We start from the raw sequence: 12,186 nt of genomic DNA, 5'->3' as shown, positions 1-12,186 counted from the left end.
TCACTACTACTGTCAGTCTGTCACCTGAGACCACTACTACTGTCAGTCTGTCACCTGAGACCACTACCACTGTCAGTCTGTCACCTGAGACCACTACTACTGTCAGTCTGTCACCTGAGACCACTACTACTGTCAGTCTGTCACCTGAGACCACTACTACTGTCAGTCTGTCACCTGAGACCACTACCACTGTCAGTCTGTCACCTGAGACCACTACCACTGTCAGTCTGTCACCTGAGACCACTACTACTGTCAGTCTGTCACCTGAGACCACTACTACTGTCAGTCTGTCACCTGAGACCACTACCACTGTCAGTCTGTCACCTGAGACCATTACCACTGTCAGTCTGTCGCCTGAGACCACTACTACTGTCAGTCTGTCACCTGAGACCACTACCACTGTCAGTCTGTCACCTGAGATCACTACTACTGTCAGTCTGTCACCTGAGACCACTACTACTGTCAGTCTGTCACCTGAGACCACTACCACTGTCAGTCTGTCACCTGAGACCACTACTACTGTCAGTCACTGACTAACATACGGATGCAAGCCCCCCCCCCACACAAACACATATTACTGATGGGGGAAAAAACGATACAGTTACATATTGGGATATTATTATTTTGATGATATATCGTATTGTTTTGACAATATCACAATATTATGTTTCTACTAGTCGGCTGTACCTGCACCAAAACTCCAGTATTTGTCCTTCTATAGCTTGTTCTCCATCTGCTTTTTAAATGGCGAGCCAATAACTTTTTTGCACTTTTATTTCCCTGACTGATGACAACTCGTGTTCTCATGTCTCTCTGCAGCAGACATATGGTGAGCAATATGTTTGAAACATCGAATCGCAAAAATATCACAGTATCGAATCGCAATACATATATAATAGTGAGAGTCGCAAAACATATCGTATCGGCAGCTAAGGATTGAGATAATATCGTATCGTAAGGTCCCTGGCAATTCCCAGCCTTAACACACACACTGACTAAAACGCACACACACATTATTATAAAGAATATTGTCCTGTGTTAGCTCAGCGAGACACCTATGTTTACAGGATGTTTGTCTAGCTGGTCTGACTGCCACCTGTCACCTTATCCCTGATATGAATGAACAAGAAGCATGAGCATAGAGAAAGAACATGAAAAATAGACTGGAAAGTAATGCTGTAGTGTACACATTAACTGAAGTTGTTTCAAAGATATGGTTTATACTAAAAAATAAATAAATACATTCTGTGTAAAGGAGAGTAGAATAGAATCTAATAGAATAGGGCTAGATAAGAGTCGAACAGAATCCAATAGAATAGGGCTAGATAAGAGTAGAATAGAATCCAATAGAATAGGGCTAGATAAGAGTCGAACAGAATCCAATAGAATAGGGCTAGATAAGAGTAGAATATAATCCAATAGAATAGGGCTAGATAAGAGTCAAATAGAATCCAATAGAATAGGGCTAGATGAGAGTAGAATAGAATCCAATAGAATAGGGCTAGATAAGAGTAGAATAGAATCCAATAGAATAGGGCTAGATAAGAGTAGAATAGAATCCAATAGAATAGGGCTAGATAAGAGCAAAATAGAATCCAATAGAATAGGGCTAGATAAGAGTCAAATAGAATCCAATAGAATAGGGCTAGATAAGAGTCAAATAGAATCCAATAGAATAGGGCTAGATAAGAGTCAAATAGAATCCAATAGAATAGGGCTAGATAAGAGTCAAATAGAATCCAATAGAATAGGGCTAGATAAGAGTCAAATAGAATTCAATAGAATATGGCTAGATAAGAGTCAAATAGAATCCAATAGAATAGGGCTAGATAAGAGTAAAATAGAATCCAATAGAATAGGGCTAGATAAGAGTCAAATAGAATCCAATAGAATAGGGCTAGATAAGAGTCAAATAGAATCCAATAGAATATGTCTAGATAAGAGTCAAATAGAATCCAATAGAATAGGGCTAGATAAGAGTCAAATAGAATCCAATAGAATATGGCTAGATAAGAGTCAAATAGAATCCAATAGAATAGGGCTAGATAAGAGTCAAATAGAATCCAATAGAATATGGCTAGATAAGAGTCAAATAGAATCCAATAGAATAGGGCTAGATAAGAGTAAAATAGAATCCAATAGAATAGGGCTAGATAAGAGTAAAATAGAATGCAATAGAATAGGGCTAGATGAGAGTAGAATAGAATCCAATAAAATAGGGCTAGATGAGAGTAGAATAGAATCCAATAGAATATGGCTAGATAAGAGTCAAATAGAATCCAATAGAATAGGGCTAGATGAGAGTAGAATAGAATCCAATAAAATAGGGCTAGATAAGAGTAGAATAGAATCCAATAGAATATGGCTAGATAAGAGTCAAATATAATCCAATAGAATAGGGCTAGATGAGAGTAGAATATAATCCAATAGAATAGGGCTAGATAAGAGTCAAATAGAATCCAATAGAATAGGGCTAGATGAGAGTAGAATATAATCCAATAGAATAGGGCTAGATGAGAGTCAAATAGAATCCAATAGAATAGGGCTAGATGAGAGTAGAATATAATCCAATAGAATAGGGCTAGATAAGAGTCAAATAGAATCCAATAGAATAAGGCTAGATGAGAGTGGAATAGAATCCAATAAAATAGGGCTAGATAAGAGTCAAATAGAATCCAATAGAATAGGGCTAGATAAGAGTCAAATAGAATCCAATAGAATAGGGCTAGATAAGAGTCAAATAGAATCCAATAGAATAGGGCTAGATAAGAGTCAAATAGAATCCAATAGAATAGGGCTAGATAAGAGTCAAATAGAATCCAATAGAATAGGGCTAGATAAGAGTCAAATAGAATCCAATAGAATAGGGCTAGATACAAGTCAAATAGAATCCAATAGAATAGGGCTAGATAAGAGTAAAATAGAATCCAATAGAATAGGGCTAGATAAGAGTCAAATAGAATCCAATAGAATAGGGCTAGATAAGAGTCAAATAGAATCCAATAGAATAGGGCTAGATAAGATTAGAATAGGGCAGAAATGGGGAGTCTGACTGAACAAGCATCTAAATAGATTCATATGTAATTTGTTCTAAAGGTAGGTGGGGACCATGTCAGAAAAGTGAAAACATAAAGCACTTCAAATACATTTGATAAAGAAATATCAACAACAACAAAAATATGAAACACTTCTTCTTAAATCTTTCATCTTCATGTCTTCTTGATAGATAGATATATATTGTGCTCCTCTCCTGTGCACCAGGTGTCTCTAATCTCCCACTCTAATAAGCATGCAATCTAACAGCTGTGGAGAGCGAGAGAGAGACATGAGAGACAGAGAGAGCGAGAGAGAAAGGGAGACACGAGAGAGAAAGGGAGACACGAGAGAGAGAGCGACAGAGAGAGAAAGAGCAAGAGAGAGAGAGAGAAAGAGAGAGAGAAAGAGAGGGAGAGAGAAAGAGAGATAGAAAAGAGGAATGTTTTGAGAAACAGATGAAGCGGTGAACTGGAATGACTGACACATCCTCCCTGCTACGGTGTATAACAACAAGGCCAGTAAAATAGTCACTACATTTAATAACTAGATCAAACGAGACATGTGTGTGTGTGTGTCTTGAGGCTATTTGTGTTATATTTGAGTAAGTAATCTGATGAATAATGCAGATATAAGACAAAAGGTAGAGGAATGTTTGTGTGATAAGACTGACAATTTGACTTTCAACTACAGGTCGTCAGATACAACAGATCTGAGTCTCAAGGAAGATAAAACACCTATTATCATGTCGTTTCATGATCTAAATTCAGTGTAGAAGACCCATGCTGTCAGCTCTGTGCCCCCCCCCCCCCCCCCCCCCCACACACACACACACACACCTAGAGGCTGTCATGTGGGATGGAGTGAAAGGGGAGGCAGTGCACCACTTATCACTGTCTGACAGCTTCCTCTGAACACACACACACACACACAGACACACAGACAGACATGCAAACACACCCCAAGTCACAACTCAGGGACATTTCCTGCCATGTGGGCCATTCCGACCCACACATAGCCAACCTTGATGTTGTAACTTAAGGACACAGTCTGAAACAACAAATAGAGAAGCGCTTCTAAAAGACGAATTATGCTTGTGATTTTAGAAAGATACATTTCCATCAAAAGACCTCGCTAGTTCTAAGCTCTGATTGCTTAAATCCATATAAAATGAATTACAACACAAAAAAGGAGCATTGCACCCAACTACCTAACGCCCCGCACTCTTACCAACAAAACACTCAGGAGATATAGAGAGACAGAGACAGAGAGAAAGAGAGAGAGAAAGAGGGAGCGAGAGAGAGAGAGAGAGAGAGAGAGAGAGAGAGAGAGAGAGAGAGAGAGAGAGAGAGAGAGAGAGAGAGAGAGAGACAAAGGGAGAGAGAAGGAGAAAAAGAACGAGAGAGTCAAAGAGGACAAGAACAGAGGAAGAAGCCTGCTCACAAAGCCAAGGACACAAAAGGGTTTTAAGCTATCAGCCCCTTAGCACCACAACCAGTACCGTTGCTGCCTCGATTGCCCCGGCCCCGGCCCCCTCCTCCTCCTCCCTCCTTCCTCTGTCCCCCATCCTCCATATGGATCTAATCGGGCAAGAGGCTGGCCAGCTGGGACCCCCAACAGTCACCTGTGAAGGAGACAGAAGGGACAGAAGGGTCCCGGCTCCCCCAGCCAAGGGGAGAAACACAATGCTGTGTTCCAAGGGAAGCAGAGGAGGGGGAGGGCGGGATAGAGTGGGGGATAGAGGGAGGAAGAGGGGGATAGAGGGAGGATGGGATAGAGGGAGAGAGAGGGGTTTAAAGGGAGGGAGGAGGGGATAGAGGGAGGGAGAGGGGGATATAGGGAGGGAGAGGGGGGTATAGGGAGGAAGGGATAGAGGGAGGGATAGGGGTTTAGAGGGAGGGAGGAGGGGATAGAGGGAGGGAGAGGGGTTTAGAGGGAGGGAGGAGGGGATAGAGGGAAGGAGGAGGGGATAGAGGGAGGGAGAGGGGTTTAGAGGGAGGGAGGAGGGGATAGAGGGAAGGAGAGGGGGATAGAGGGAGGGAGAGGGAGATATAGGGAGGGAGAGGAGGATAGAGGGAGGGAGGAGGGGATATAGGGAGGGAGGAGGGGATATAGGGAGGGAGAGTGGGGTATAGGGAGGAAGAGATAGAGGGAGGGAGAGGGGTTTAGAGGGAGGGAGAGGGGTTTAGAGGGAGGGAGGGGATAGAGGGTAGGAGAGGGGGATAGAGGGAGGGAGAGGGAGATATAGGGAGGGAGAGGAGGATAGAGGGAGGGAGGAGGGGATATAGGGGGGGAGGAAGGGATATAGGGAGGGAGAGTGGGATAGAGGGAGGGAGAGGGGGATAAAGGGAGGGAGAGAGGGGGAGAGGGGATAGAGGGAGGGAGAGGGGGATATAGGGAGGGAGAGGGGGATAGAGGGAGGGAGGAGGGGATAGAGAGAGGGAGAGGGGGATAGAGGGAGGGTGGGGGGATAGAGGGAGGGAGAGGGGGATAGAGGGAGGGAGACAGGGATAGAGGAAGGGAGGGAGACAGGGATAGAGGGAGGGTGAGGGGATAGAGGGAGGGAGAGGGGGATAGAGGGAGCGTGGAATGGATAGAGGGAGGGAGAGGGGGATAGAGGGAGGGTGAGGGGATAGAGGGAGGGAGATGGGGATAGAGGGAGGGTGAGGGGATAGAGGGAGGGAGAGGGGGATAGTGGGAGGGTGAGGGGATAGAGGGAGGGAGGTGGGGATAGAGGGAGCGTGGAAGGGATAAAGGGATAGAGGGAGGTAGATCGAGGGAGGAGGAGGGGGTAGAGGGAGCATGGAAGGGATGGAGGGAGGGAGGTTAAAGACATAAGGCATTGAATGCAGCATGGTGAGAGTAGACTGGAAACAAAGCCTGCACCTGGTCTCTGCCTGTCCACACACTGACAATACAGATCACATCTCTCTCTCTCTCTCTCAAATATACTGTACACACACACACATACACACGAAAGCACACACACGAGCACACCAACTCCCCCATGACAACTCTCCCATGACAACTCCCCCATGACAACTCGTCCATGACAACTCCCCCATGACAACTCTCCCATGACAACTCCCCCATGACAACTCTCCCATGACAACTCGTCCATGACAACTCCCCCATGACAACTCCCCCATGACAACTCCTCCATGACAACTCCCCCATGACAACTCCCCATGACAACTCGTCCATGACAACTCGTCCATGACAACTCTCCCATGACAACTCGTCCATGACAACTCTCCCATGACAACTCCCCCATGACAACTCCTCCATGACAACTCCCCATGACAACTCCCCCATGACAACTCTCCCATGACAACTCTCCCATGACAACTCGTCCATGACAACTCGTCCATGACAACTCGTCCATGACAACTCTCCCATGACAACTCCTCCATGACAACTCCTCCATGACAACTCCCCATGACAACTCGTCCATGACAACTCTCCCATGACAACTCCTCCATGACAACTCCCCATGACAACTCTTCCATGACAACAACCCATGACAACTCCCTATGACAACAACCCATGACAACTCTCCCCATGACAACAACCCATGACAACAACCCATGAAACTCTCCCCATGACAACTCCCCATAACAACTCTTCCATGACAACTCCCCATGACAACTCCTCCATAACAACTCTTCCATGACAACTCCCCCATGACAACTCCCCCATGACAACTCTCCCCATGACAACAACCCATGACAACTCCTCCATGACAACTCCCCATGACAACTCCTCCATAACAACTCTTCCATGACAACTCCCCCATGACAACTCTCCCCATGACAACAACCCATGACAACTCCATATGACAACAACCCATGACAACAACCTATGACAACAACCCATGACAACTCTCCCCATGACAACTGTCTAAACAAAGGCTTAGAGCTCCTATATCGGGGCTGTGTGTATGTGTGTGTCGCCTTTCCAATGAGGCACACGATGCTAGCTCCATTCAGCTCATTTGAAAACATTATTTATAGTTTTTGCCTCTTGGGTGATGACAACTCCAATCAGCCAAAAGTACATTAAATTGTAACCTCCCCATTGTCCAATCATCAGGTGCTGTTAAAATAAAATGTACTATCTACGGACCTTCAAATATGATCTATAATACTTTGTGGGGTAATTTGGGCATGTCTAGTGCTCTATGTAGGGAATAGGGGACAATTTGGGAAAGTCTGTTGGACAAGAGACAACAGGGAAAATAAATGAGTCTGCATGTTAGAGGCGCCATGAAGGGAGAGGGAAGGAGAGAAAGAGAGACAGGGAGAGAAAGAGAACGGGAAGGAGAGAAAGAGAGACGGGGAGAGAAAGAGACAGAGAAAGAGAGAGGGAAGGAGAGAAAGAGAGACGGGGAGAGAAAGAGACAGAGAAAGAGAGAGGGAAGGAGAAAAAGAGAGACGGGGAGAGAAAGAGACAGAGAAAGAGAGAGGGAAGGAGAGAAAGAGAGACGGGGAGAGAAAGAGACAGAGAAAGAGAGAGGGAAAGGAGAGAAAGAGAGACGGGGAGAGAAAGAGACAGAGAAAGAGAGAGGGAAGGAGAGAAAGAGAGACGGGGAGAGAAAGAGACAGAGAAAGAGAGAGGGAAGGAGAGAAAGAGAGACGGGGAGAGAAAGAGACAGAGAAAGAGAGAGGGAAGGAGAGAAAGAGAGACGGGGAGAGAAAGAGACAGAGAAAGAGAGAGGGAAGGAGAGAAAGAGAGACGGGGAGAGAAAGACAGAGAAAGAGAGAGTGAAGGAGAGAAAGAGCGAGGGAGAGAAAAACAGGATGAGAAAAGTGCTGTTTTCACTTGGTTTCATCAGTAAGGCAAGACAGTCAAGCGTCACAAATAGTACCCTATTCCCTATATAGTGCACTACTTTAGACCAGAGCTCTATAGAACCCTACTCCCTATATAGTTCACTACTTTAGACCAGAGTCCTATAGAACCCTATTCCCTATATATTTCACTACTTTAGACCAGAGTCCTATAGAACCCTATTCCCTATATAGTTCACTAGAGTCCTATGGGCCTTGGTCAACAGTAGTGCACTAAATATGGAATAGGTTGTCATTTTGGATGAAGCCTCGAACGGCCAGGCTGCGTGTTTGTTTTGGCTGGCCTTACATCTCCAGCCAGCAGCAGACTACATAGCTGGCCCTGGCCCAACGTCAACAGGGTACCTTTGTGTGTGTGTGTGTGTGTGTGTGTGTGTGTGTGTGTGTGTGTGTGTGTGTGTGTGTGTGTGTGTGTGTGTGTGTGTGTGTGTGTGTGTGTGTGTGTGTGTGTGTGTGTGTGTGTGTGTGTGTGTGTGTGTGTGTGTGTGTGTGTCTGTGTAAGTAACAGATGTGTCTTCAACGTGGGCCCATCACGTTTCTCCGCGAGATGGGAGAAGAGAGGAGGAGAAAGAGGGCTTCTTCTTTGCCCTCAATTCCCCTCCAAAGAAATCCAGTCTATAACCTTGTCACTCAGTTATAATTACAAAAATACAAACGGCTGTCCTGGCTGGAGCCTGTACAAAATGACTGCAGAGATGGAATAGCACTTACTGGTGTAACAGTATAACTTTAAACCGTCCCCTCGCCCCGACACGGGCGCGAACCAGGGACCCTCTGCACACATCAACAACTGACACCCACGAAGCGTCGTTACCCATTGCTCCACAAAAGCCGCGGCCCTTGCAGAGCAAGGGGAAACCCTACTTAAGTCTCAGAGCAAGTGACGTAACTGATTGAAACGCTACTAGCGCGTACCCGCTAACTAGCTAGCCATTTCACATCCGTTACACTCACCCCCCTTTCAACCTCCTCCTTTTCCGCAGCAACCAGTGATCCGGGTCAACAGCATCAATGTAACAGTATAACTTTAAACCGTCCCCTCGCCCCGACCTCGGGCGCGAACCAGGGACCTTCTGCACACATCAACAACGGTCGCCCATGAAGCATCGTTACCCATCGCTCCACAAAGGCCACGGCCCTTGCAGAGCAAGGGGAAACCCTACTTAAGTCTCAGAGCAAGTGACGTAACTGATTGAAACGCTACTAGCGCGTACCCGCTAACTAGCTAGCCATTTCACATCCGTTACACTGGCACTGAATGACAGAGAGAGAGAGTCAAAGAGGACAAGAACAGAGAGAGAAGCAGAAAACAGAGGAATGTACGACGGACAGACGACGGCTATAAAGGAGTGTGGCCCCATGAACAAAGTAGAGTTTAAAGAGCAGGGAAGAAACGGGTGATTGGGAGACGACTCGTAAATGCTGTAGGGCTCGAAGGGAACGGAACAGCATCCACATGGACATGAAGTCAGTGCTCTGGGTTTGAGTGGCCCTCCACACACCCTATTCCCTATTATAATGGCTTAGTGTTGACCAGAGCTCTTAGGGCTCTGTTCAAAAGTAGTGCACTATATAGGAAATAGGGTCCCATTTGGGAGGAAGCCCGTGGCACCTATTCAATCCCAAATGATAATAATTTCTGTGTCTATTCTCAGAAACAATGGAGATTTGCATTCATATTGTGCAGTTGGTTGTCATTCTGTTCCACCGAGTATTGTTGGGTATGATGAATGCAGGAATCCAAATAACGTACATTGTATTCTTGCATTGCAGAAGGACTGATGTTCTCAGCTTAGGCCTAGGCCTAGACCCAGAAACCTGGTTAACGGATTTGATTGAACAAGGTCATTTTTAAGTAAATCTCCATGGACTGCTTTATAACAAGCCCTCTAATATGTTGGTATCTTGGTCATGTTTGTAACGGTGTCAGACACACATCTGCAACCGATGGCTCCATTGTAATTTGATGGCCCATTCCAGAGTGAAATACACACCTGCATCACTGAGCGGTCAGATGGAGTGTGTGTTTGTGTGTGTGTGTGTGTGTGTAGAGAGAGGAGTGTAGGCTTCCAGGTGTTCCAGGGTCAGTCAAAAACGAATTGGAAATTCAGTGAACACACCTGTGCAAAACAAAAGCTTGTCCCCAAAAAAATGTATCACACACTTGGCATAGAATAGTGACATAATCCCCATAATTCCCACCCTTCATCCATCCCCATTCAAAGAAAACCAGTTGTTCCCACAGCAGCAGCACTCCTTTCCCTTGCCCAGTAGAACAGGGCCCTTCTCACCTCTCCGTGAATAACTGATATTCTTGCTCATCAATCAGCCGAGTCCCCACCACCCTGATGTCTCTTTCAACTCCAGCCTGAGCCCTGGACACTGTCGTAAATCAGAGAGTACTGTGAGCTCTTGTGTCATTGGAAGGGTCAGACAAACCGTCTCCTATTCTTTACGAACCGCCTGACAGTCCACTTAACCTGCCGGTCTCGACAGCACTCATTTTTTAAATCATGTCGGACACGGACAGAGTCAGAGAGAAAGGCAAGGCAGCTCCGAGGCAAAACCATGTGTCGTTTGACACTAGTCTACTATAGCAGACACAGCTTTGGCCATAAAACTGGATACGAGCTTTGGGACATTAGGAACAAGAGAGACTAGTAAGGCAAGCTCGTTTGAGACCAGGTGTGAAGAGGGAGGCTTACTGTGAGTGGCTCTACCAAGGCAAAGAGGTCATTCACAGCCAGATGTTCAATACGCCACAGGCCATGTTTAATGCATTCAAATGGCTCGGTTTTCACAACGCCGATTATGACAGTGGAATACTTGCACTTTGACAGAGGGAAAATGTCAAAAGACGAGTAATAAAAGTGATAAATAGAGTCACATGTGGCAGACGTTGGGATTTAACCCCCTGAAGACAATTCAACATTTAAAACATCTTAAATGGTTGGGAACAAGCCAGGAGAATGGAGCGCATGTGTGTAAAGCATTGCAGTGAAATGTTGGCCTTCTAACCTACTGTCTTGCATTGAAGTGTAGTTTACAGGCATTTTCACATTATTCTACATTGAAGTGTAGTTTACAGGCATTTTCACATTATTCTACATTGAAGTGTAGTCTATAGGCATTTTCACATTATTCTACATTGAAGTGTAATCTATAGGCATTTTCACATTATTCTACATTGAAGTGTAATCTATAGGCATTTTCACATTATTCTACATTGAAGTGTAGTCTATAGGCATTTTCACATTATTCTACATTGAAGTGTAGTCTATAGGCATTTTCACATTATTCTACATTGAAGTGTAGTCTATAGGCATTTTCACATTATTCTACATTGAAGTGTAGTTTATAGGCATTTTCACATTATTCTGCATTGAAGTGTAGTCTATAGGCATTTTCACATTATTCTACATTGAAGTGTAGTCTATAGGCATTTTCACATTATTCTACATTGAAGTGTAGTCTATAGGCATTTTCACATTATTCTACATTGAAGTGTAGTTTACAGGCATTTTCACATTATTCTACATTGAAGTGTAATCTATAGGCATTTTCACATTATTATACATTGAAGTGTAGTCTATAGGCATTTTCACATTATTCTACATTGAAGTGTAGTCTATAGGCATTTTCACATTATTATACATTGAAGTGTAATCTATAGGCATTTTCACATTATTCTACATTGAAGTGTAGTCTATAGGCATTTTCACATTATTCTACATTGAAGTGTAGTCTATAGGCATTTTCACATTATTCTACATTGAAGTGTAGTTTATAGGCATTTTCACATTATTCTGCATTGAAGTGTAGTCTATAGGCATTTTCACATTATTCTACATTGAAGTGTAGTCTATAGGCATTTTCACATTATTCTACATTGAAGTGTAGTTTACAGGCATTTTCACATTATTCTACATTGAAGTGTAGTCTATAGGCATTTTCACATTATTCTACATTGAAGTGTAGTTTACAGGCATTTTCACATTATTCTACATTGAAGTGTAGTCTATAGGCATTTTCACATTATTCTACATTGAAGTGTAGTCTATAGGCATTTTCACATTATTCTACATTGAAGTGTAGTCTATAGGCATTTTCACATTATTCTACATTGAAGTGTAGTCTATAGGCATTTTCACATTATTCTACATTGAAGTGTAGTCTATAGGCATTTTCACATTATTCTGCATTGAAGTGTAGTCTATAGGCATTTTCTTACTCTTCTCTCTGCAACTTCAACATAAACCCCTTCACCTATAAGGACTGAGGGTGGAGTGAATAAAAACACACA

At 44.1% G+C, this 12,186-nt stretch overlaps 1 protein-coding gene across 4 annotated transcripts in view; it reads right to left on the bottom strand.

Moving 5' to 3' along the window:
* LOC139536283 (protein CBFA2T2-like) overlaps positions 1-12,186 on the bottom strand; it is a 116,872-nt gene that overhangs the window by 78,030 nt on the left and 26,656 nt on the right. The window contains exon 1 of one of the 4 annotated variants that reach the window (XM_071336683.1): positions 4,535-5,121. The exons of the other annotated variants lie outside the window; for them this stretch is intronic. Coding sequence (XP_071192784.1) covers positions 4,535-4,607 — 73 coding nt within the window. The 5' untranslated portion in view covers positions 4,608-5,121. Of the gene's footprint in view, positions 1-4,534; positions 5,122-12,186 lie in introns of those variants that run through there. 4 annotated transcript variants of the gene reach the window in all.

The sequence above is a fragment of the Salvelinus alpinus genome, chromosome 12 (assembly GCF_045679555.1).
Source record: "Salvelinus alpinus chromosome 12, SLU_Salpinus.1, whole genome shotgun sequence".
NCBI classification, from domain to species: Eukaryota; Metazoa; Chordata; class Actinopteri; order Salmoniformes; family Salmonidae; genus Salvelinus; species Salvelinus alpinus.
This window is presented reverse-complemented; position numbering and strand designations above follow the sequence as displayed.